The sequence below is a fragment of the Saccharomycopsis crataegensis genome (assembly GCF_037102585.1).
Source record: "Saccharomycopsis crataegensis DNA, jcf7180000000085, whole genome shotgun sequence".
In the NCBI taxonomy this organism is placed as follows: Eukaryota; Fungi; Ascomycota; class Saccharomycetes; order Ascoideales; family Saccharomycopsidaceae; genus Saccharomycopsis; species Saccharomycopsis crataegensis.
In genome coordinates, this window is record NW_027043830.1 from 473,255 (window position 1) to 496,803 (window position 23,549).

General features: G+C 36.8%; 8 protein-coding genes across 8 annotated transcripts; 3 read left to right on the top strand and 5 right to left on the bottom strand. All coding sequences in view use genetic code 12, as the record gives it.

Annotated features, from left to right (window-relative positions):
* Positions 1 to 378: 378 nt before the first annotated feature.
* DASC09_049410 (RSC subunit protein) lies at positions 379 to 2,985 on the bottom strand (the record flags this gene model as incomplete). The annotated part of the gene is made up of 1 exon (XM_064998540.1): positions 379 to 2,985. The coding sequence occupies one exon, from the start codon at positions 2,983 to 2,985 to the stop codon at positions 379 to 381; it is 2,607 nt and encodes an 868-aa protein (XP_064854612.1).
* A 3,965-nt stretch (positions 2,986 to 6,950) lies between these two features.
* DASC09_049420 (uncharacterized protein) lies at positions 6,951 to 9,551 on the top strand (the record flags this gene model as incomplete). Its single annotated transcript, XM_064998541.1, has 1 exon — positions 6,951 to 9,551. The coding sequence occupies one exon, from the start codon at positions 6,951 to 6,953 to the stop codon at positions 9,549 to 9,551; it is 2,601 nt and encodes an 866-aa protein (XP_064854613.1).
* A 944-nt stretch (positions 9,552 to 10,495) lies between these two features.
* On the bottom strand, positions 10,496 to 11,533 carry DGK1 (diacylglycerol kinase; the record flags this gene model as incomplete). The annotated part of the gene is made up of 1 exon (XM_064998542.1): positions 10,496 to 11,533. The coding sequence occupies one exon, from the start codon at positions 11,531 to 11,533 to the stop codon at positions 10,496 to 10,498; it is 1,038 nt and encodes a 345-aa protein (XP_064854614.1).
* Positions 11,534 to 12,102: 569 nt separating this feature from the next.
* On the bottom strand, positions 12,103 to 12,805 carry RPL20B (60S ribosomal protein eL20 RPL20B; the record flags this gene model as incomplete). Its single annotated transcript, XM_064998543.1, has 2 exons — positions 12,103 to 12,620; positions 12,802 to 12,805. The coding sequence occupies 2 exons, from the start codon at positions 12,803 to 12,805 to the stop codon at positions 12,103 to 12,105; spliced, it is 522 nt and encodes a 173-aa protein (XP_064854615.1).
* A 754-nt stretch (positions 12,806 to 13,559) lies between these two features.
* Positions 13,560 to 16,325, bottom strand: LHS1 (Hsp70 family chaperone LHS1; the record flags this gene model as incomplete). Its single annotated transcript, XM_064998544.1, has 1 exon — positions 13,560 to 16,325. The coding sequence occupies one exon, from the start codon at positions 16,323 to 16,325 to the stop codon at positions 13,560 to 13,562; it is 2,766 nt and encodes a 921-aa protein (XP_064854616.1).
* Positions 16,326 to 16,749: 424 nt separating this feature from the next.
* Positions 16,750 to 18,336, top strand: MUD2 (Mud2p; the record flags this gene model as incomplete). The annotated part of the gene is made up of 1 exon (XM_064998545.1): positions 16,750 to 18,336. One exon carries the CDS (start codon positions 16,750 to 16,752, stop codon positions 18,334 to 18,336), a length of 1,587 nt encoding a protein of 528 aa, XP_064854617.1.
* A 383-nt stretch (positions 18,337 to 18,719) lies between these two features.
* Positions 18,720 to 20,297, bottom strand: NOP58 (RNA-processing protein NOP58; the record flags this gene model as incomplete). The annotated part of the gene is made up of 1 exon (XM_064998546.1): positions 18,720 to 20,297. One exon carries the CDS (start codon positions 20,295 to 20,297, stop codon positions 18,720 to 18,722), a length of 1,578 nt encoding a protein of 525 aa, XP_064854618.1.
* A 1,112-nt stretch (positions 20,298 to 21,409) lies between these two features.
* Positions 21,410 to 22,795, top strand: DASC09_049480 (uncharacterized protein; the record flags this gene model as incomplete). Its single annotated transcript, XM_064998547.1, has 1 exon — positions 21,410 to 22,795. The coding sequence occupies one exon, from the start codon at positions 21,410 to 21,412 to the stop codon at positions 22,793 to 22,795; it is 1,386 nt and encodes a 461-aa protein (XP_064854619.1).
* Between the last annotated feature and the right edge of the window lie 754 nt (positions 22,796 to 23,549).

Here is a 23,549-nt window from a genome sequence, read left to right on the forward strand (position 1 = left end):
GAAAAAGAGATGAGCGTTTTTATGTTTTTTGATGTTGTTTTTATTAGTTTATTTCTTCACATGTCGTTATATAATTGGCGATCCATTAAATATACAATATTACTATTTCGAGTGTGCAAACTTCCCCAAGTATTTCTACTACGCTTAAGCAGTGACTTTTAGTATCTATACTTATGTATACATTGAAAATGGGTGGAAGATATTGGCATACTTTTTCATATATTCATGCTATTTGATGTGAAAAATAAAAGTACACTATTGTTAGAAGAGAAGAGTCTAATATACATTGAAGGTAGCAAACTATAACGATAAAATTTAAAAAGACAAGAAGATAAATGTGAAAAAGAAAAATAGAAATAAAAAACCTCTGAGCATGAATCAAAACTGTACTTGATCCAACTTATTATTCTTTGCAAATTTCCAACTTAAATATTTAGCAGTATGATTGATACCACCTATACCTGCAAAACCAAACCCTGGCCCATCTATCACCTCTTCATCATTTACGCTACCATGATTGTGGTCTTTGCCCATGGCTGCATTAGTCTTGGCCGCTGCTCTTTTGTCTCTTGCCCTTTTTGGACTCAACTCCCCATTTCCTTGATCATCTTCTTCATTCTCTTCTTGTGGGAAAACCCGCTTTCTTGACTGTTGCACAAGGTTACTGAGGGTCAATAAATTGGTGGATTGAATCTTAGACGACACAAATACCGGTGGGGAAGTGAACCAAACAATTGGTAATGGAGGCTTACCATTCTCTGTGAGTTGATTTTCCCCATTGACTTCGGGATCATCTTCAGTTTTCACTGGCAATTCGTTAGCCGTGGCCACCGCAAGGTCTCTATTCATTGGACCAAACCTTCTACGGTAATTGAAATCATCCATTCTCATATAATTGTACTCTTCCAATTCCAAATCAATATTTGCCGGTAACGTGTAAGAGAAGTTCGAGTTCAAGGTGATGTAACTAGAATTAGCATGATGAACCGGTACCGGAGGAGAAAATGGTACTTGGTTAGAAATTACTCCCCCAGGAGGCGGAGATGGTAAATATGATTGAGCACCGTTCATTGGCATACCAGTGAAACCAGGGATTGGTGCCATTTTTCCTGGGATATAACTTGAATTCATTGACACAACACCACCATTCATTCCAGCAGCGTTTTGAGGCAATGGAATATTGGTGACGTTTTTGACATTACTGATGTTCTTTGGGATATTGTTTTTGTTCGGATTCATCGAAGTAGAGTATTGGCCCAAATCATCTTTTGGGTCAGGTGGTCTCTTATAAACCGCACCAATTAATGGTGGAGCATTAGGATGACCCAATGCAGGATCAGGAATAGGGTCATTATAATTTGCGTTTGGAGGTAACAAATGTTTCAAGGGACTTTCAATCTTCGGCATCACACGAAGCGACTTCAACGGGATGATTGGATCTTCAATATGACGAACCTCATCCGGTAAACATGCTTTCCAAGTTCTGATTTTATTAAACCCTTTATCAGTATCGTTATAACGGAATTCGCAAACAAATAATGGACCTTCGAATTGGACACCTGGGTCCCCTCTTTGATATCTGGTAAAATAAGCCACATAACATTTGCCAACAATTTCTTCTGCAGAATGGTCTCTGTACTGACCACTTTTACAAACTTCATTAGGATAGAATAAACGATCCACTCTATGAACTGTTTGTTCTGGACGGTAATACCAACAAACATTTATCCAACGCTTTCCATCTTGAGTTTCCCACATTCTGAATAACTGTGCCACAATAGGTTTGTTTTCATCATTCGGATTACGCACCAAAATCCAGTCCCCAATTTTATAAGTTTTCCCATTGACATCCACATGATCTACAGGAATCTTCAAAGAGTGAGAGCCATCACTTGACATAAACGCATTGTCAGGCTTGCTGGTTTCCTCTTTAATGTACTCTTGTGCCCTCATTTCCAATAAATAAGTGTCGTTAACAATCTTGGAGCCCGGACTGTTATAAGTCTTTGAATTGGCGAACATTGTGTTTAAATCATCAACAAATTGCTCGACATTGGCATAACTTCTTTGACGAATTTTGATTTTCATGACATCCAAAGAAATTGGTTTGGTAATCACCTGGTAATATTCTGGATATTCTTTTGAATCTGGTAATCTATCGAAATAAAGATGGACAAAATCGCCACGTTCATTCCTCACTTTTTTCAACAGTCTCATTATATTTTTAATTCTTTGTTCGTATGGACGATCAATAATTGGAGGTCTGCCTCTCTTACACCAGGCATCATAAGTCAAATCTGGATTATATCCATTAGGAGGCTGAGGAGTTAAACTGCCATGTTTCGTTGTATAAGCGACTGATGATTGATGCGGACTAATTACAGGGGTATTACCGTAGTTCGTGATGGAAGGCGAATGCATACCCACTGTAGCTTGTTGAGGTATCGTCACATTTGGTGCCATTGTCATTTGTGGTGTTTGAGAAGGTTGAGTAACTACCGGCTGTTGTGAAAGAAGTGGAGGAGGTCTCTTTGGTTGAGTGTAAGTTTGGCCTTCTGGTAAATCCTCAGGAAGCGGACCCAAATCAGGATAAGGAATCAATGGAGCATATTTTTCAAACTTAGGATCAGTGTGCATTCTTGGGATAATTTTGTTCTTGATATATTGTTCAATGACGTTGGCATAATTATAAACCTGACTGTCTTTGACGTTATACGTTTTGGCATTCCATACAAGCTGGGCCAAATCCCTGATGAAATCATTTGGGTGTGGATATCTCCCCTTTCTCAAGTTGGTCTTCATAATAGTTAACGAGATTGGATTTTGGATGATTTTGTAATATTCTGGGGTTTTGCGATCTGGCAAAGTCTTGAAAACATAGGCAATGTCCTCGCCTTGGTATTTGAGTTCGGCAATGCCATCAAGCAAACTGATTAGAAGCGTCGTTATAGGCGCCTCAAAAGGAGTGCCAACTGGTTTGGCCATTATTTAGAATCAGATATAAAGAATTGATGGACCTGACCCTGGGTCTTTTTTATTGATGTTTTTGTTTGTTTTTGCTTTTTTTTTTGGTGTTTTTTTTTTTTTCAAACTATCATAACAAAAACAAAATTTCGCGTCTTTTAATTGAAGATTTCGCTGCTCTTTTTTTTACTTTATTTTTTCTTACTGCTTTTTTTTCTTTGAACGCCCCCCGACAGTGTCTCCCGGACCATCTGTCACGCCATAAGGACGGGTTATAGGTCTCCCTTTTTCATTGGTGCATCTGATTTGACACGTGCTTACAGAAACAGTACTCTGGACTTGAGTAATCCTATGCCTATAGGCAAATAAAGTGATCATAAATTTGGACTGGCATTCTTCCATCTCATGGTGAAATTTGCTCCCATTAAAGTGTAGGCCTCTAGTACAAATTTTTGGAAAAGAAGAAGGGAAAAAAAATATCACGATGCTCATAACATGTAGTAGGAGAACTCATATCGGTAAACCCGTAAGCTGCTATTCTACACAATATTAATGTTGCTACATCTATAGTACCGATTATATACTCCAAATAGTGTTGATCACTATTTGGAGCTTTATCACACCATACGCCAAAGATACTAATTCCTTCAACTCCAGAAAGTTATCAATAGCACCATTGAGAAAACTTTCGAGGAGACACGAAATAATAGGTCAACACATCCAGGTGTCTTGTGACGCGTTTGGCATTGAGAACATTCCTAGTGAAGCCTCATAAAAATTGACGTAAATAATGTTGATACTTCTATCATTGTCAAACACTAAAAATAATTACCACTGGCGAGATAAGAAATTAAATACTTCGAGTTTTATTAAAGAGCTGTTGAAGTAACTGAGCTGAATAAAAGACATAGCATACTAATTATTAACATGCCTCTTGCATTTTTTGGAATTCAGATGGAAAATCTGTTACGCGTCTAAAGTTTATTAATTCATACCACACTAGTTAAGCTATATCGCCCGTTTCATAGTTTCTATCATAGGACTGTTCTGGTTGTCGCTACTCTTATTGTGCTTGATGAAAAGCGTCATTGGAAATGAAATCCTTGCTACAACTTGAGATAGTGTTTGGGTCCGCTCAGCTTTTGTATCCTAGGTTGATTTCCTTTCACTTGAAAAAATATATAATATCCACATTTTATAATGGGTTTCTGGGGCATATGAACTTTTAAGCGATGGTTCCTTGCTTACAAAGCACCCGATATCCAAAAATGGTTAACAAAAGAGTAGCGTATGATAGAAGAAAAAGGTAATCTCGGAAGGATTTTTTCTTTCTTTTTCTTTTTCTTTGCTTTTAGGAGTGAATCTGCTTGGTTATTGGTAGTAAATGTTTTATTATTTTGGAATATTCTTTGGTGATGATAAAGAGTTGTTTCTTGTCATCTTGGAAAGAATTCTTCATTCACTTGAGCGCATTGTCCTATTTCATCCTAAATAATTTATCAGGAGTAGAAAGCACTACCTTTGTATTGTAATTGGTAATAAATATTTATTAATACTGGTGCTTTACTACAAATGTATGAATATTCTATATATAACTGATTGTACCAATCATTGTAAGAGTATACCACTAGTGGTACTTATCAGTTGCCCTTATACACATATAAACAAGTAAATACCACTTCAATGGCATACTGATGCTATCTCACCCCCGTAATAAAAGTTATTACTATATTAGGATATTGTTAGGCTGTTAAATATCACACAGCACAATAATCTAGATAAAAAAATATTTTCATCACTATTTTTAGTGATGACACCAAACACATAGTAATAAAGTGTAGTCACGTGTAGGCACACTATTGGAAAAGTCAAAAATTTCTCCAAAGTCCTCTCAAAAAGCCAGAGTTTTCCCAAAATTTGTACATATTTTTCATGCGACCAGCAGCAAGTACCTGCTTGGCCGCATCCCGCGGAGCGAAGCGACGGGTTACACTGTGAAACACAAACAAACACACCTATTAATAATTAACTACTAAATCAAGATATTTGCAACCATTTGTAGAATTCCGCATCAAGCGTCAACAGTGAGTATGTGGTCTTGTGGTCTTGGTTGGGTTGCGTGTCTGTGGTGTGCATGCGTTATCACCACACAGCACAACCTGTGTAACCTTTTACTCAGAGGAAACATGTATGCTATAATTAGCTCACTTAAAAGAATTGACTGCGACCCAAGCTACGGATAGATATTCATACTTCATTTTAAACAGAAAAAAAAATTCCCTATATTATTAAGTCAATACTTATCACTCGATTCAATCTAGGGAGAAAGACCTCAGTGGTGTTTTTCACCGAGAGAACTTCTTAACCAATCCCTTTATCAAATATTGACTTGCTCCTTGAAGATGAAAATTTTACAGAAGCCATTCACCTTTTATTATTCTTCTAGAATTTGGGTTTTTATAATTTTTGGGTTTGAAATTCTGTTTCATAGTTGTGAAAGGCATGCCTCTGTGAAGTTTTCTGTAGGCCAGCAAACAAAAGCTTCTTGAATAATTGAAAAAACCAATCTTATCGGAGTAAATAGTGAGTGTTTGATTATAAAAGAGGCTATCACATTGACATTTATTTAAATTTCAGAGTGTGTCTGGTCTATACAGGGGTATTTGAATGTTTTCTCGTTTTGACTTCAAAATTTATATTTTAGATAGTTTTGAGAATAGTACACAGAACGCTAGAACCTCAAATGGAACACATCACATCACATCGAAATAAAAAAAATAAAATCAAGGAATGATACTCGGAGTTCCTAATGTGTAATACCTTGGAAAATTAAGAGGGTATGGTGATTTTGAAATATTTAAATGTTATAATATATCACCAGTTCACAATTTAAAAAGAGTACGCATGTCATCAATAAATTCCAAGGACGCCTATTTTCCTGTCATGAATTTCAATAATTGATATACGAAGCCAGTAGTGTTTTTTTGTTTTTTCAATAATTAAGAGAAAGACATAGATGATGAAATACTTATCTTGGATTTATCATATATTTTTTTCTTTGTTTCCCCCTATTCTCTCTTCATGTAAGTTTTTTTCGTTCATTCTTTTGAGAAATATGAGCAGTCTCTTGCTAAAATAAATTACATCACTCTCTGACAACTTGTGACAGATAAGGATATTTTTATAGAATCTAATCTTTGGGAATGGGCTTTTTTTTTTTTCATGATAAGCATTGTGTGGCATACCCAACGGTGCGCCCAATTGAAAAGGCCCACCATGCAGATTGTCAAGAATGTGCAGTAGTTTTTTCTCCCCCATCATCATCGCATCACGGGAAATTTGGAAGCATATCAGTGGAAGAGGCACCAGTGAGTATCCAATTTCATCATTATTGCCATACAGGGGGGAATAGAAGAGCTAAAAAGAAATAATTGCACGTTATACACAGTTATCTGATTGATTGCTAATAACTAGCGATTCCATACTTCCGATCAGTGAAGAAGAGATTCTTTCAAGCCATTCATCGTTCATTTTTTTTTTTCAATTATCTCTTCGATAGTATTCTATATAGAAAGCCAAACTACTTATATATTTGATAGGGAAACTGGTTTTTACAAAATAGCTTTCTTTTCCTGAGTCACCAAAGACGATAAGGCCAGTCGCTCATACATTATCAAGTTATCCATGATCAATTATTGCCGTGTAAAATCCATACCACGCATGCAGTAGTACACTAAAAAAAGATGAAGAAAGAAAAAAGTATCCACCACAATAAATCTATTTTAGAGAAATTCTTTTGCGGATATCATTTCAAAACTATAAAAGTAGGCTTCCCAGCAACATTCTAAATTCATTTCTTATTGTTTTTATTATAATATAAATCAAACTTTTCTCACATTCCATCACTCATTAATAAACCTCCTACTCTACTTATTTTTTTTTTCAGTCATCAAAAACACATATCCTGGAAGCCCTCACCAGAAATAATGTCAGGAGCAAGCATTGATGAAAAGAAATTCAATGAGAAGGGTGATAATTTGGTCACCCTAAATTCGGGTTCAACCACCCACTCACTTGGCGAAGATGATTACGTATTTGGTCAACTTGATGAAGGTTACAGACAAAAATTATATGAGAAGTTGGGCCACGGAAATTTGGACAGTGGTGAAAGAATCCCAGATATTGAGTATCTTTTTGAAAAAACAGATGAAATGCCAATTTCTCGTGCATTAGAAATTTTGAAGGAATCTCTTGTCTACCATGAAGGTGATCCAAATTTCCCAATTGAAGACTTTCAGCTTATTGGAGAATTGGCTCAAGGTTTGGAGAACAACACCAACATGTCTCCTGAAGATTGGGCATTTCAAACTAAAATGCTTGCTACTTTGAACGAATTTCACTCCCCATACCCTGAAGTTAGAGCAATTTCTTCACCACTTGATGATCCTACTTTGCCTGTTGAAACCATAAGAGCCTATTTCTTGGGGTTCTTCTGGACAATCATTGGTACAGCCATTAATGAATTCTTTACTCATAGACAACCAGCCATCACCATTACTTCCTCAGTCTGTCAAATGTTATTGTACCCATGCGGTAAATTTTTGGAAAAAGTTTTACCAGATTGGGGATTCACCTTATTTGGCACCAGGCACTCTTTGAACCCTTGCCCATGGAGTTATAAAGAGCAGATGTTTGCTACTATTATTTTTAACGTGGCTATCGGCGGTGTCTATGTTTCTTCAAATATTTATGTTCAAAAATTGGATATATTTTATGGCAGTAAATGGGTTAACATCGGGTACGAAATTTTGCTTACTATCAGTACCCAGACTTTAGGGATTGGTTTTGCTGGAATTTTGAGGAAGGTAGCCATTTATCCAGTCAAATCTGTTTGGCCAACTTTGTTACCGACATTGGCTCTTAATCAGGCTTTATTGAAACCTGAACACAAAGAAACAATCCATGGATGGTCAATGTCCCGTTATAAGTTCTTCTTCATCTTTTGTGCCGGTTCATTCTCTTGGTTCTGGCTTCCAGATTATCTCTTCACCGCTTTGTCAACTTTCAACTGGACCACCTGGATTGCTCCACAAAACTTCAACTTGGCTGCCATCACCGGTTCTGTTACAGGTCTTGGCTTGAATCCTTGGAGTACATTCGATTGGAATGTCCTCAGTTTCAATGCTCCATTGGCAACACCATTCTACACTCAGGTGAACTTTATTAGTGGTTCTATCATTTGTTTTTTCTGCATTGTTGGTGTGTATTATTCCAATTACAAATGGACCGGTTACTTGCCAATCAACTCCAATAGCGTTTTTTCAAATACTGGTACACCATATAATGTTCAAAAAGTCATCACTAATGGTAAACTTGATGTCGAAAAGTATAAAAAGTATGGTCCACCATATTATTCTGCTGCCAATTTAGTTCTTTATGGTGCTTATTTCGCTATGTATCCATTCACCATCATCTATACCTGTTACACTGATTGGATGGCCATCAGTGCATCTTTGAAATCTTTAGGTGGTATGTTCACTTCTTTCGGCAAATCCAATTTCGAAAATTTCAAGGACCCACACTCTCGTATGATGGCAAAATACAAGGAAACTCCAGATTGGTGGTTCATGGTGATCATTGCTGTATCTTTGGTATTTGCCATCTTGTGTGTGAAACTATACCCAGCAAACACTCCAGTGTGGGGGATTTTCTTTACCATCGGTATCAATGTGTTTTTCTTGATTCCAATTACCATCATCTATTCAGTTACTGGGTTCACTTTTGGTCTTAATGTGCTTGTTGAATTGATCATTGGTTACGCTATTCCAGGTAATGGTGATGCTCTTATGACTTTGAAGGCTTTTGGTTACAACATTGGTGGTCAAGCAGAAAACTTCATTACCGATCAGAAAATTGCTCACTATTCTAAAATTCCACCAAGAGCCATCTTTAGAGGTCAAATGATTGCTATTGGTTTACAAATTCTCACTTCCTTGCTCGTCATCAGCTGGGAAACCGCGAATATTGCTGGTATTTGTACTCCTGATCAACCGGATAAATTCACTTGTCCTCTGGAACGTACTTATTATTCCAGTTCAGTTTTATGGGGGGTTATTGGTCCTCAAAGAGTTTTTGGACCATTGTATCCAATCTTGAAATGGTGTTTCCTTATTGGCGCTGTCCTTGCGGTGGCGTGTATCCTTCTCAAAAAATACTTCAAGAAACAAACACAATACTTCTTCCCAACCACAGTTATCGGTGGCTTCTTGATTTACGCTCCTTATAACCTTAGTTACTATCTTCCAGGGGTTGTTCTTGGTTTCATCTTCAACTACTGGATCAAGACCAGAAAGAGTGCCTGGTGGGAGAAGTATAACTATATTTTGTCTTCTGCACTCGATACTGGGGTGGCGTTTTCTGCAATCATTATCTTCTTTGCGGTTCAATTGAAGGAGGTTGATGTTAATTGGTGGGGGAACATCGTCTCTAGCGCTGGAATTGATGGTGGTAACGGTCAACAATCCTTGTTAAGCCCAACTTCTGCTCCAGATGGCTATTTCGGTTTGCGTTATGGTACCTTTGAATGATTTTCCAAGGCCTTAACATCTTATTGCTTCAGTTCTTTTTCAATAGCTAATTTTCTCTTTGCTTGTGATATTTATTAAGGGTAACTGCAAGAGAACCTAGTTATGACACTTTTTTGTGTGAGTCTTATCTTCACTTATTTGAAGGTTAGCGGTTACTTATTATTATTATTATTATTATTATTATTATTATTATTATTATTATTATTATATTTCATTTCTTTTGGGAAGTTTTGCATCTTGTTTTGTTTTTGTTTCTCATTGCGTTCATTACTGGTATTGGGCTTATATATATCACTCTTTTTGATTTTACTTCGTGCAAGTCTATTTTATTTAAGTTGTTTTTTAATATTAATTTTCATTGTTTTCTTTATTCATAATACCAATCATGTAACACAATCAACCAGCTTATCGTTAGTGATGCCTTTTCAATAGAGTGGTCTATCAAATGTTTCCAAAAATGCAATGGTTGATTTAGAGCGTACATATTATTAGGAATTTATAGGAATAACTAAGAAAAGCACAATAGTAGGGAAGGATATCAAAGGCCAGGAGAGTAGCAATGGCAAAAGTAAAAAAAAACAAAACAGAACATAAATCAAAATGTGGTATTAGAATATTATAGGTATTAATGAAAGGTGGGCAAAAAAAAAAAAAAAAGAAAGATAAATAATGGAGAATCAGAAAATAAGTGAGGAGAGAAATGAATTAAACAGATGGTCAATGATGAACAACATCTTTCAAGACCGAACACATGAAGATAATAAAAACAGAACAGAAAAAGATAAATCGAGGGGGAAATGTAAATGGGAATATCAGAAAAGTAGTAGATAAAAATCAGATAAAGAATGAAATGGTAATGTTTATGATAAATAATAGGATGAAGTTGATTTTATTAAAATTGATGATATGGTTGAGGTTAAGGGAGAGGGAAATCTCTTAGTCGACTAGTGGATTTCAACTGCTTTGACGAGAGAATATAAGAAAATACCAGACAATGTTGGAATGGTGAAATTGTCATCCCAGTTTAATATGTCAATACCTTCACTCAAGGCAGCAATAAACCCACAAGCCATTGAGTATACTGGTAAAGATAAACGGCTAGTATTTTGTGACCACAAGATGTCTTCAGTATATTTGTAAGTTGGAACAAAGTAGCCATAGAAGACTAAACAAGAAATGATACCAGTGACAAAAGCGGCAATAGAACCAGCTAAACTCTTATGTTTAGCGATTTTTGGGGTCAAATGACCATAAGCTCTACCAAAGGTAGAAGCAGCAGTATCAGACCAACTCAATAATAAGACTGCCATCACACCAATATCCTTTGGGAACGGTTGGAAAGCAATAGTTAATCCAAGAAGGTACCAAATAACCCCATTGTACGAGTCGATTTCTTTTTCTCTCATCAAGAAACCAACAGCTTGACAATAAGCTTTGTTGAAAGCAGGGATTTTAAATCTAACCAAATCAAGACTGAAGATAATTGCACAGGCAGTAGATAAATAAGGAATAAACATCTTGGTATCTAGCCCCTGAGTGTAAAAATATAAAGTGATAAACCCTATAGAAACGTGTAAAAACTTCCGAGGAATTTCGTGCTTATGGATAAAGTCACCAAACTTATTATGGGCTTTCAATTTCAAAGCTGGCTCTCCCTTCTTGTCGGGTATATTTCCAGTGAGATCATCTGGGAGCAATTTATTCTTGACGTCTTCTCCGTCTAATGAAACGGAAGAGGAAGAAGAACAAATACCATTTCTATTCTTCTTTACCTCATCAAACACTACTGTATCATCGTCTTCGAAATCCTCATCGTCATCGTCCGACGCGCCAAATTCTGAGTCGTCTTCGGGATGGTAATCCAGGTCATCTTCAGAGTTGTAGGTAGTGTTTGTAATATCGTATTCCTTGTTTGGTTTCGACAAACGTTTTGATCTTGGAGTAGCAGGGCTGTCATGCTTGCCCTTGATTTGCGATACCATTGCGGGTAGAGTGTCGATGCTTTAAATTAAGAGCGGCAAATTGACGGAAGATATTAGAAGAGCGAGAGATCACTGGAGATAGAATAACTCTGTGTATCTACTGTTATAATTGTCCTTAAATTTATTTGTATAAATAAAAAAAACAAACAAAAACAACACAACTTCGGCGAAAGGCAAAATCTTTGAGAACGTTTTTTTTTTTCTTCTTCTTTTTTTGAGCCCTGGAAGAGAAAAAAATAAACAAATCGCACGGTGATATTGTTCCAGGATAATCTACTATGGGAGACCACATGTGGCACTACTAAGGGTAACTGTCAGTTTATACAACAACAATAATAATGATAATAGTGAGGTAATACGCTAAATGGACAATTTAACTCACAACATTTATTGGCTATGGCAGTGAGATGACAATCAATTTGATAGGCATGTGAAAAAAAAAAGTCCTTCTCATCCGAGTGGCCGATCGGATATCATCAATCACTACAAAAAAGACATTTATATATAAAAATCGGAGAAGATCATTCATTAGTAACTAATTAAACACACTAAATAACCTTGGAATGTATCTAGTAGAAAGTAGAAACAGGCTTGTAAGAGAAGACGTTCTTGGACTTTTGGACTCTGTGTGGCAATGGGAAGGCAAGGTTCTTTGACAAGAATTGCTTGACGTATTGTCTCTTGACATCTTCGGTCTTTTCCAATTCAACAACCTTCAAGATGTGGATAGATCTAAATCTGGCTCTGTGTCTGGCAGCCAAGTCAGAGTACAAACTTTCAACAGCGTGAGTTCTGGTAACATCTCTGTATTCCTTGTACATGTTGTGGGTACCAGATCTAGAGTCGTATCTGATCCAGATACCGAAGTTCTTGACACTGGTAGCGTTGTTTTCCTTGACAATCTTGACGGAAACAATTTCACCAGAAGCCTTCTTGACCTTGTGCAATTTCTGCAAGAAGTACCAGTATCTAGACTTAGCAACAACAGTGTTTGGAGCAAAGATAGTCATACGGTACATCTTTGGTTCTGGGACGTTTTCGGTAGGCAAACGACGCCCGATAACTTCATATTCAGTAAGACGAGCCACTATAAAGAGGATAGTTAGTAAATTGTTTCACAATCATACCAAATAATATTTTGCAAATTCCTTTTCATAGATGCTCAAAGGTAAAATTAGACACTGATGATACTGAATGACGATTTCTCGATATATTACGAATACTATGATATATGATTATCACTTGGAGGTTATTTGATATAATTATACCCATATTATTATTTCTATTGTGGATGAAAATTTTTGAAATTCCAGTAGTGATTCACTTCACTGTTGTATAATGTTGCTGAGCCACTTTAACATTCTATTATAGGCTACCATAGATGATTAAAACACTTTTAGAAATAGCCACTTCATAATATAAATTCGATACTTTATCCTTTGTTCTGCTGGTCTATCAAATTTCTAAATACATTATGATTCCCAACTTCACTCATAAATTTTCCATCGTTGTTTAATTTTTGTTTGTCCATCTATGCCATATCATATCTTTTCACTTCGTATCCTTTACTTACTTTTTGTAGTTTAGATTATGTCTTCCAATACCAACTTGATGATGGTGCACCTTGACAAAATTTCAATTTTTTTTGTGCAAGTTGAAAATCGGGGCCAAACTGAGAATCTTTCACGCCAGGGCCGCAAACATGTAGCGAAATTCAATCACGTGCATAAATACGCATGTCACAAATATACATTAGGGCAATAAATAAAGAGCATGTGATAACATATAGCCCTATAACTGAGCGGGTACCAATAATAAGGATCATCCCATCTAATGATATATCTAAGTGTCTCTTTTGGGTCTGTGTCAAACTACATCAATCAAGAATAAGATTATAAATACATTTGGCCTGCCGACGGTTAAAAAAAGTGAAGAATAAAAAGGCATCTATATAAAAAATAATAGCTTAGTCAGTTTGTAAAAAATATAATATAATTCAAGTACTCCTTCTGGGTTAACTCCTGATTCATAATTCATCATGAGCATTCAGGTCTTCTGTCGGTTTGTCTTGCTCGCTTGACTCAACTAAAGTACTATCGTCATCAGTCTTTTCCAATTTTTCCTTTCTCTTTTTCAATCGGCTGTCCATCATTTTCTTCAATTGTTTGACACGACGGCTTTGTTCTTTTTCAATTTTGGCAATCATTTTTTGTAAATCGACAATTTTAGACGATGTGGTAGTATATAACCGGAAGCTCTTTAAAATTTGTTCAGCATCTTCAGTAGAAATATCATCGTCATCACCATTCCTTTCCCCAGTACTTTCTAATTCATTGATCACTTCATCAATTTTTTCTAAAGTTTCCACAAAATTAAGACTTTCTTTTTCGAGATTCAACTCTTCAATCTTCAAAACGGCACTCTTGGAAATTTTTTGGCTGTCTTTTTCGAAATTTTGGATTGTAAGATCATTATCCAAATAAGTCTGTGATAATGCTTCGAATTCATCAGAGAAAGTCTTGGAAAGTGCACTGAACTCTTCATAAACCTTAGTTCCTTGGTTAGCAAGGACAGTAAAGTGTTTTGCCCCGATAGGGTTATTTAAATAACTGTCAATGATATTTAGTTTTTCAATCTTCTTATTGATGAACGATGTCTTCAAGTCTTTTAAGCCCTTCCCGTAAGATTGATCTTCTAACCATTCCAAGTAATCATTTATCAATTGCTTGAATGCCTTGACATATTTCATTTCCTTATTAGTGAATTTTTTCGATGTTCCTTCCCCAATTTCATCAATGATATCATCAACGGTTGATCTGAGTGAATAAAGCTCACCTTCTAGACTATTCATCAATTCCGTCTTTTGAACTCTAATCTGGTCTTTATAACTCAAGTCTCTCAATTTTCTTTCAGAACTATCTCTTTGAATGGCAGTTAATGGCTTGATCGCTGGGTATTCTTTAGAATGACTAACAATTGTGTTCAATTTCTTTGGTTTGATGCTCTTTGACTTGGCAGGTTCCGTGCTATTAGTATCATTAGCATCTTCGTCGATTTCCTCCTCATCTTTGTTCAGTAAAATACCTTGCAAAAACCCTTTAGATCCGTTGGATTCGGACGAGCAACTGGCAGTAACATTCTTGAGTTCAAAGAGTCTGCTATAGTCAAGGGTGAAATAAGCATCATATGTCAACCCAGAATCTTTTTTACATTTTTCCAAATCATACTCTTTAGATAATTTGTCCACGGCTTTTTTGATTTCCGATTTAGCATTTTTGAACTTATCAGTTTCCACTAATTCATCATTTTCGTATAAATTAATTTCAAACTCCTTGTTATCAATATTTTTCAAATTGCCTAATTCAATCTTCACGACATTACCCAAGTTAGATCCCTTTTGGAAAACCGAAATTTTTTTAGAGCTCTTCCCATCAACAGAATAATCCATATCATAATCATAAAGAGAGTGTTCAGTTACGCCGATTTCTTTGGCTCTAAACATCTTAGATAACACCACACCTCTCAATGTACCACCTTGAACTGCGGCTTCATCAGAATTAACGTTTTTAGAAATCGAGTCTTTACCAACCAAATTGGCTAACTCTTTTTGAACCATTGGGACTCTGGTGGAGCCACCAAACAAAAGAATTGAATCAAGTTGCTTGATGTCGAATTTCTTGCCGGAGGAGCTCAAGTCGCTTGCCAAGGATTCCAAAACTGGTTGAATGATTCTCCCAATTGAAGCGGCATTGGCAGCTTCAAACTCTTGTCTACTTATTATCGCTCTGAAATCAACATCGTTATATAGAGATTCGACCGAGGATGACGCTTCATTGTTGGCACTCAAAATCAATTTGGTCTTTTCAGCACTTTGCCATAACTTATTCATGGCTTTTTTATTGCTAGTGAAAGCTTTAGCATCAACGCTCGGATGCTTCTCAAGGAACTTGGTCTTGAGAAGGTCGAAGATAGTTTTGGTAAAATGTTCACCTCCCAAAGACTGGTCAACGGCATAACCCAAGACTTCAATTGATGAGTCTGAAGATTTCTCGTCCTTTTCAAAAGACAATAGCGTTGCTTTAGTGGAAGTGGAACCCATGTCGTAAATCAAATGGTACTGCTTCTTTTTTTCGTTAAATTTGATATTATTGGAAGCGTAATTGACGGCAACGGCCACACCATCATCAATTAACCGAACATTGACAAAGCCTGCAATGTTAGCAGAATTAATCAATGCCAATCTTTGACTCGAGGTGAAGTATGATGGAACGGTTAAAACCACATCGGACAAGTAACTGCTTCCAGTTTCTTGCTTCAAAAACTTTTGGGCCCGATCTTTGATGTGAGAGAGAACCATGGCATTGATTTCTTCAATTTGGTAAACTGAGCCGTCGTCAAATTGGAAATCCACAGTGCCTCGTTTCTCATTCTCGAGCATTTGAACACCAGGATGCATAGAACTGTAATGTTCGATCAAAGTTTGGTTGGAATATGGTTGTCCCAAGAGACTTTTCAAGGCAGTAACACAAGTTTCTGGGAACCGTGAGCAGATCGGGGTCGAGGCATAGCCGTAAAATCTTTCGAATTCATTCTTGGAGTCAGCAATCAGTTTCATTGCGATCGACAATGGTTCCTTTCTCTTGGTTTCCAAAGTCAACACGATTTCAAACGGGATACCTGGGGCAATTAAGGTTGATTTAAGAAAGTCTCCACCATAATCGATCCCCAATAACGCTGATTGTACCACTGACGCTAGTATGAACACGAAGTATGTGATACTTAAGAATTTCATTTTGTTAACAGAATGGGACTCTATTTCTAATATATTATCTATAATGAGTTTCTTAACAGAGTGTTTCTTGGGTTTTCGATCACCGATTTTTTCATTTTTTTTGTCTATGCGGCCCGATGATTAGGACCATTCGATGTCTTTGTCGAAGGTTAAAGGCAAGAAAAAGCAAATATTATTCAATAAAATAAAGTGGAACATAATATTTTTTGGATCCTTCAATATATTTCCTTCAATGCTATAAATCTCTTCTCCCACCCGAGATAAAGACTTTAAATTTAAGCCTGATGACGTTATGTAATGCGTGCATTTAGTATTTTCTGCCAAAAGTTTTTTTTTTTTTTTTTTTTTTGATGAGTTTTGAAAGAGGCAAAACAGCTGCTGGACTTCTCTTTGATAGTATATTCAATAATATTATAAAGCAGAAATGTCAGATAGAAGGCGGCTCAATTTACCTACTGGCCCAAAACAGAGGGGGCCACCAAATAGGGAAACAAGAGAATTGAGGGAGACAAGAGAGATAAGAGAGACGAGAGAAACTAGGGGATATAGAAGACATGAAGGTTCCAGAGGAAGATATGATGACTATGGTTCCTATTCTAGACGTGACAACTCTAGAGGAGGCATGGAACGTGATAGAAGGTACAATGACCGAGGGAGAAGTTACGGGGATCGTGAGTGGGATAGAGACGATCACAATGGTAATGTGGGAACCACAGATCATGATGACTATTTCACCAAGCGGGACACCTTCACTCCTGAAGAGTTAGAACATGCAATTTCTATCGATAAAAGAGATAGATCGGGATTCACGCTATGGGATAAAAAACCTAAAGAACTTGGGGAACTTGGGGCGGAAAAGGCTAAGTTGTTGGGTTTGTTCCCATTGCCTGGCTCCGGGAAGAAGCCACTTGATATTCAAAAAATGGTTGAAATTATTAAGAATGATAACAGTAAAGCTATCTTGGAAGAGAATTCTCTTATTGATCCAAAAGACGCTTTAAATGCTAGAGTTATAGTAGTCAACAATGTAAAGAATGCGTTGGTCGATGTGATACTAAACTATTTCAAAGAATTTTTGTCATCGTTGAAAGTGTTTGAAGATGTGGAGATAAAGATCAAGAGCCACCAAAAGAGAAAATCAAGCCTTATTGTTGTGTTTGAAAATTACCATATAGCCACAATAGCATTGGCACTCAATGGATATATAGTACACGATGATAATGAAGGTATATTTACTCTCGAACTCTCAAGGCCTAATGAATATTGTATTCCGGTTTTCAACCATCATGCAGAGCAACTTGATAATACTCAGACTTTTTTAAAAGATTCGCCGTCAAAGATTACTGTGAGCAACATACCGATTAACGTTGATGAACAACAGCTACGTATTGTGATTGCTGAAAAAGTGGACAGTGAACTAATGTTTGTGACAATTTTACGTGACAAAGAAGGAACTTCTAAGGGAATTGGATTTGTGGAATTTAAAGATCCGTCAGTGATTTCGAAAGCGTGGGACTCTTTGAAAGAGGTGAAAATTGAAAACCAGAAGTTGAAGTGGAACATATCATGTATTGGTAATACTAGCGATTCTGTCATGAATTTCCGTCAGTTAATCAAAGCTTCAGATGGTAAGCAAATATCTCAAAGACATCCAACAAAGGTACTACAGCTTCTCAATATGATTGATTATTCTGGGCTTATCAAGGAGCAAAATTATAGCAACATTGAGCGCGAGACCAAGGTAGTCAAGTTTGATGTGGAGAAGAAGATCAAGAGTTTGGAGATTGAGTTCCAAGAAGTGAAAGTTCCACAATTATCACAGAAGATAGACTTGAAGGATCAGTTCCATACGATTGGAAAACTAGGAGGATTTGGTAAAGTATTTATCAAATTTAATTCGATTGATGACTGTGAGTCCTGCTATGTGAAATTCAATGGTACAAAGTACTTTGACAGAACAATATTGGTGAGTTATTTCAGTGATGAAGATTTTGAATTGGGGCTTTTTTAAGGTGTGTATTATATTTTTATTCTTGTTAACTTGTTAAGGTAGACTGGCAATTATACATACTTGTAAACCCACAGAGAGAAAAAAAAAAGAATTACAATTGATATTCTGCTACAATAAAACATGCATTAATAATATGAAAATAAAAATGAAATAAAACATAAGACGAAGAAAGAAATGTAAAAAAAAAAAAATAGAAAAGAAAAAAAAAATGACCGAAATTACACTTTTGAGGAAGACCAAAGATAATTAAAACAAAAAAAAAGAGAGAAAAAGAAGAGGGAAGTTGTGATATGTATAAGAGTCTGGGTAGTTGAAATAAAGAATCTGAGGGATGAGTCTTTAATAATAATAATAAAATTTAATCTATAGTCAGATTGAATTAATCATTTCTTCTCTTTCTTGGATTTCTTGTCTTTCTTTTCTTTCTTTTCCTTCTTTTCTTTCTTTTCCTTCTTTTCTTTCTTTTCCTTCTTTTCCTTCTTTTCCTTCTTTTCCTTCTTTTCCTTCTTTTCCTTCTTTTCTTTTTTATCCTTCTTGGATTTCTTGGACTTCTTTTCTTCTTCCTCTTCTTCTTCTTCATCATCAGAATCTCTCTTACGCTTCTTTGGAGCTTCTTCATCATCACTGTCTTCATCATCAGAGTCCTTGTCAGCCTCTGGAACGGCATCAGCGTCAGCATTGTAAGCTCTAGCTTCGGTCATTTCAACCTTTGGGGTTTGACGTTCAATCTTAGAAGTGGTTCTCATATCTTTACCTTCCAAAGCACTAAGTCTGTTTTCAACAATAGCTCTGACACTGAAACCAATGTCACCGCTGTCATCACGTTCTTCGGCCAATGCATCGTATCTGAGGGCAACAGCAGCCTTGGCAGCCAAAACTCTTGCTATCTTACCCTTGTTCTTACCGTTAGCTTGACCAACTAATGAGGCGTGGTAGATCAAACCGTATTTTGGGGTATCATGCTTGGTCTTCAAGGCTCTGAACAAGGCCTTTTCGGAACCCAAGATTTGGATAGTGGAAGCTGGGGATTTAGCCAAGGAAAGCAAAGAACCAGCATGAGCAATCAATCTGGCACCGACTAATTCACCAACCAAAGCAGTCAAGTTTGGAGCAATGGCCTTCATTCTGGAGGTCAAGTAGTTGGACAAGTGTTCTCTGTAAGCAGCAAATTCAACAATTTGGGTTGCCAAAGCTTGAATGTTTTCCAAATCGACATCAGTGATCTCAGTACCCATAGAAATTTCAGCAGCAGATTTTACCTGAGTTTCAACTTCTTCTGGCAAGATTTCGCTGAAGTCGGTTTCGGCAGCGTTTGATCTGATACCCATGTGCAAGACAATTCTGGCAAAAGCAACGGAATCAGTAACGATCTTGGCCAATTCAGGGAAGTGCCAGCCGTACCATTCCTTACATCTCATGGCATATTGATTTAATTCTTTGTCCAAATCGTCCAATAAAGCAATAGCTTGGATAATCATGGTGTCAACCTTGTCAGCAGAGAATTTCAACTTGTGACGACCAATGGAGTGGGCCAAACCAAGGGACATTTTGGACAAGTCGCTGTCGCTCATACCTGGCAATAATTCTGGCAAGTATTCTTTGATGATTCTATGTATATCTAAAGTAGCAGCGTCAGAAACGATTTGGTAGTTCATGCCCAACTTGTTGATGGAGTTGGCCAATTTTGTGTCTGAGACAATAAGGGTGGTCTTTTTGTCGGATTTGGATTCTTCCAATAACTTCTTCAATTGGGAGGAAGCTTTACCTTCGATAACACTGTTAGCTTCTTCCAAAGCATTGGCAGCAGAGCTGAATTTGGAGAAAGCAGCAATTTTAAATTGAGCTGCAACCTTGTCTGAAGAGTTCAAGTCATCCAACAAAGAGGCGCTCTTGTAGATCTTCTTGTCAGCGGCCTTCAACAAGGCGTAACCGGCAGCGGTTTCAGTCAAGACAAAGGTCATTATGATAATATAGGGATTCGAAAAACGATACGACTGATGAAGAGGGCACTTCAGCTATTTTCCTGCTGCAAAATTGTGTAGGTGAAATTTTTTTTGACAAAATTTTTTTTCCTCTGGACATCGCGTTACCCGGTATATGTGAGAGTTATTCTTCAGTCACGTGTATATGATCGGTGCATGGCGATCTCAACATGAGGATCATTTTTCACGTGCGGCTGGAGAGCATTCTCTATTTCTTCAGATAAATGGTGGTGAAGTGGTAGTTATTTTGAGCATGCTAGCCAGCTTATGGAAGTTTCAGGAGACGGACACTAGTAGGAAGAGAGAGGAGAACATTTTGCCAGACAGAATGGAGAAGGAGGGAGAAAAGTACACTGTAATTGAGTCATGTCTGAGTGAGTTGAGAAATCCTGATCACCATTAATCTAATAGTTGATGAGAAGTTTTATTTTCATTTATATATGAATATATTTGAATCCTTTTTTTTTTTTTTTCTCATTATTTTTTTTTTCTTTGTCCAAAAGGATAACTACTTGCCGTCTATTAGGAGTTCTCCCAAATTTTCGAACTCGACTGTCTGCGACTTTATATTTGGTACTTAATTGGTGGGTTAATGCGTACTTAACTTTAAATATCCACATATATATATATTTATGCTCTATATTCTCGTAAGGGTCTCGCCCGATCACCAAAGTAATAACTGAATAATGCGGTTACAGTGCTCCCTGACTATTATCGTTACCGTCGCGGCCGTCCGTCGCGGTGAGGGGCAGCTTTGTTTTGGTTTTCTGCCGAATCGGGAAATCCTGTTCCACGCACCTCGCCGGCCGATCCCTTTTGCTCTCTTTTCCTCAAGAGAATGTCGAAATTTCTATTTTTTGTATATACATCTATTGGAACCTTGCAATGTTGATAGAGATTAGCTAGAAAGTGTACAAGGACCTTTTTTTTTTTAAAGTTTTCTGGTCTCCCCTTTTAGAATACTGTATTTGATTGATATGGGTCATCGCCTTTACTATCTATAGCTCACTAGCCAATTCACAATTACCTACAACAGATCATATAATACATAACCACCTTCCAGGCTCCTTATTTTTCCACCTTATACAACCATGACAAGAAAATCACATAACAAGAGAAAATCCCATAAACGTGTCTCCAGAAGGCACTCCAATGAGGTATCGCCATCATCATCACCAATACTAGCGGATCAATCAAAAACGAACGAGACTCAACCAATAATAGAATCATCATCAAGCACGACATCGTCGGAACTCCAGCCCCCAGCTATCATTGTTTCTTCGGAATACAACGCTTTTTTCGATAATCAATCAGATGATGAGGAAACTGAGGGTGCTCTTTGGAAACAACAACCGACTGCAACCGATAACTCATCAGCACAACAACCAAAAATGTTCCTGACACAAACCATAGATCAAATACTATCGCCTAATATTTCGTGCTTTGCCGGGCTCAGCCCATCAAATAATGTCTTTGAAGAGGACGATTTTCTCACCAACAATAACAGCTTTGACGATCCGTTTGATGCTGATTTCATTGATGATAACGATTTTGAAACGTTTTCCTTTAATGACATGGAAGATATCTTTGATCATTCAGACAGCCACAGTAACTATGAAACATCGGAAACTGAAGTATCGGAAGACGAGGCGAAACGAACCAATTTCCTACAAGAAGACCAAGATCTTGCAGAACTCGACGCCCCACTAAACAATGACCTCTCATTCAGTGATATTAGTCAGTTTTATAACGGCTTGAGTGATGAAGATGATGACGAGGACAGTTTTGAAATTCAAACAGTATCTCACGGCAGAGCGGTCAGAGTTTCAAAATCTCTTGACTCATTTCCAGAAATTCCAAAAAGACTATTCACCCCAAACAAGTCCATCCAACCCACAAAATCATCATTGAAATACAAAAGTGATGATACCGTCACATTTATTGTTTCCGCACAGAATGGTAATAACAGAGATGCTACGCGATATGCCACCGAATTAAATTCTGATAATGGCAGAGGAATCCCTTTTCCTTCACATAAAGACGATACCGTGTGTATCGCTGCGAACCAAACAAAGAGAAACAGAAAGAAACATAAAAAGGCCGCTATCATCAAAGCCCAGGAGGTGATAAAATGCAAATCATCGAAAGAGACGACAGCTACGCAGAAAGACAAGTCTGGCCATGTTGGTTTTTATACCGAAAACGCTCTCAAGAATTACCTACGGAGTAAGAGCTACTATGGACTTTTCAGAAAAGGGAGTTCTTTCAAGGATCAATCTAACTCATTGAATGGTGGGATGAAACAACTTAGAAAATACAACTCCTCCATCCAGCTAAATGAGTCCAAAAATATGAACTCAGTGACATCTCACGACTTGAAATTGATCACCAAAGAATACTCTCTCAATCTGAATCAATCGCAGTCAACAAAGACAAAGAAGAAGTCAGTCAAGTGGGCTCTGAAACTTGAATGGTGATTTGACTTTGTTCTTTATTTTTCCCATTATCTGATTCAAATTTTTGCTGATTTGATCATCCGCATTTTTATTTCTTGTCTTCTGCTTTGTTAATTGCTCTGTATTTTCCTCATATTGGTCATAGATTAACCATATTTACTGCGAACTCTCTGTATTACTATTTTTTTTCTTATTCTTTATATTGGTTATTAGTCCTTGCATTCCTATGATGAAAATATTCATTTCTTACAATAGGTTTATACTTTTTTTTTATATCGCTTCTTCACTCTACAGTCATTTAGAAACACACACATTTTCACATACAAGATCTATTTTTTGTTTATTCATTTTTTCTTTCTTTGAATTTCAAATAAATTTGATATTCCCATATTATCAAATTGGTATATTGAGGGGTGGCAGAAGCCGAACCTTTGTAGCACCTTTGTTGGTAGAAAACAAAAAATTTATTTCAAGCACAAATACGTCATGGCCAATCATCTCAATCTCGATCTGATCGTTGATAAATTATCTCTTCCCAATAATTAAACTGTCGCTTATCCCTCCCATGTTTACCGCGTCGAATCACTTTTTTTTTTTTGAGATTGCTGTCAAAGGTTGGCTCATCTTGATGTACACAACTGCATGTGTCAACTCATTCTGTAGCCATGACATCTTCTTTTTAATGTACATAAGCAAAAAAAACACGACAAAGGCCAACACAAAAAAAAAAAAAATTGAAAAGTGGAAACAGGATAGATAGTGCAGAGTTGTTGTT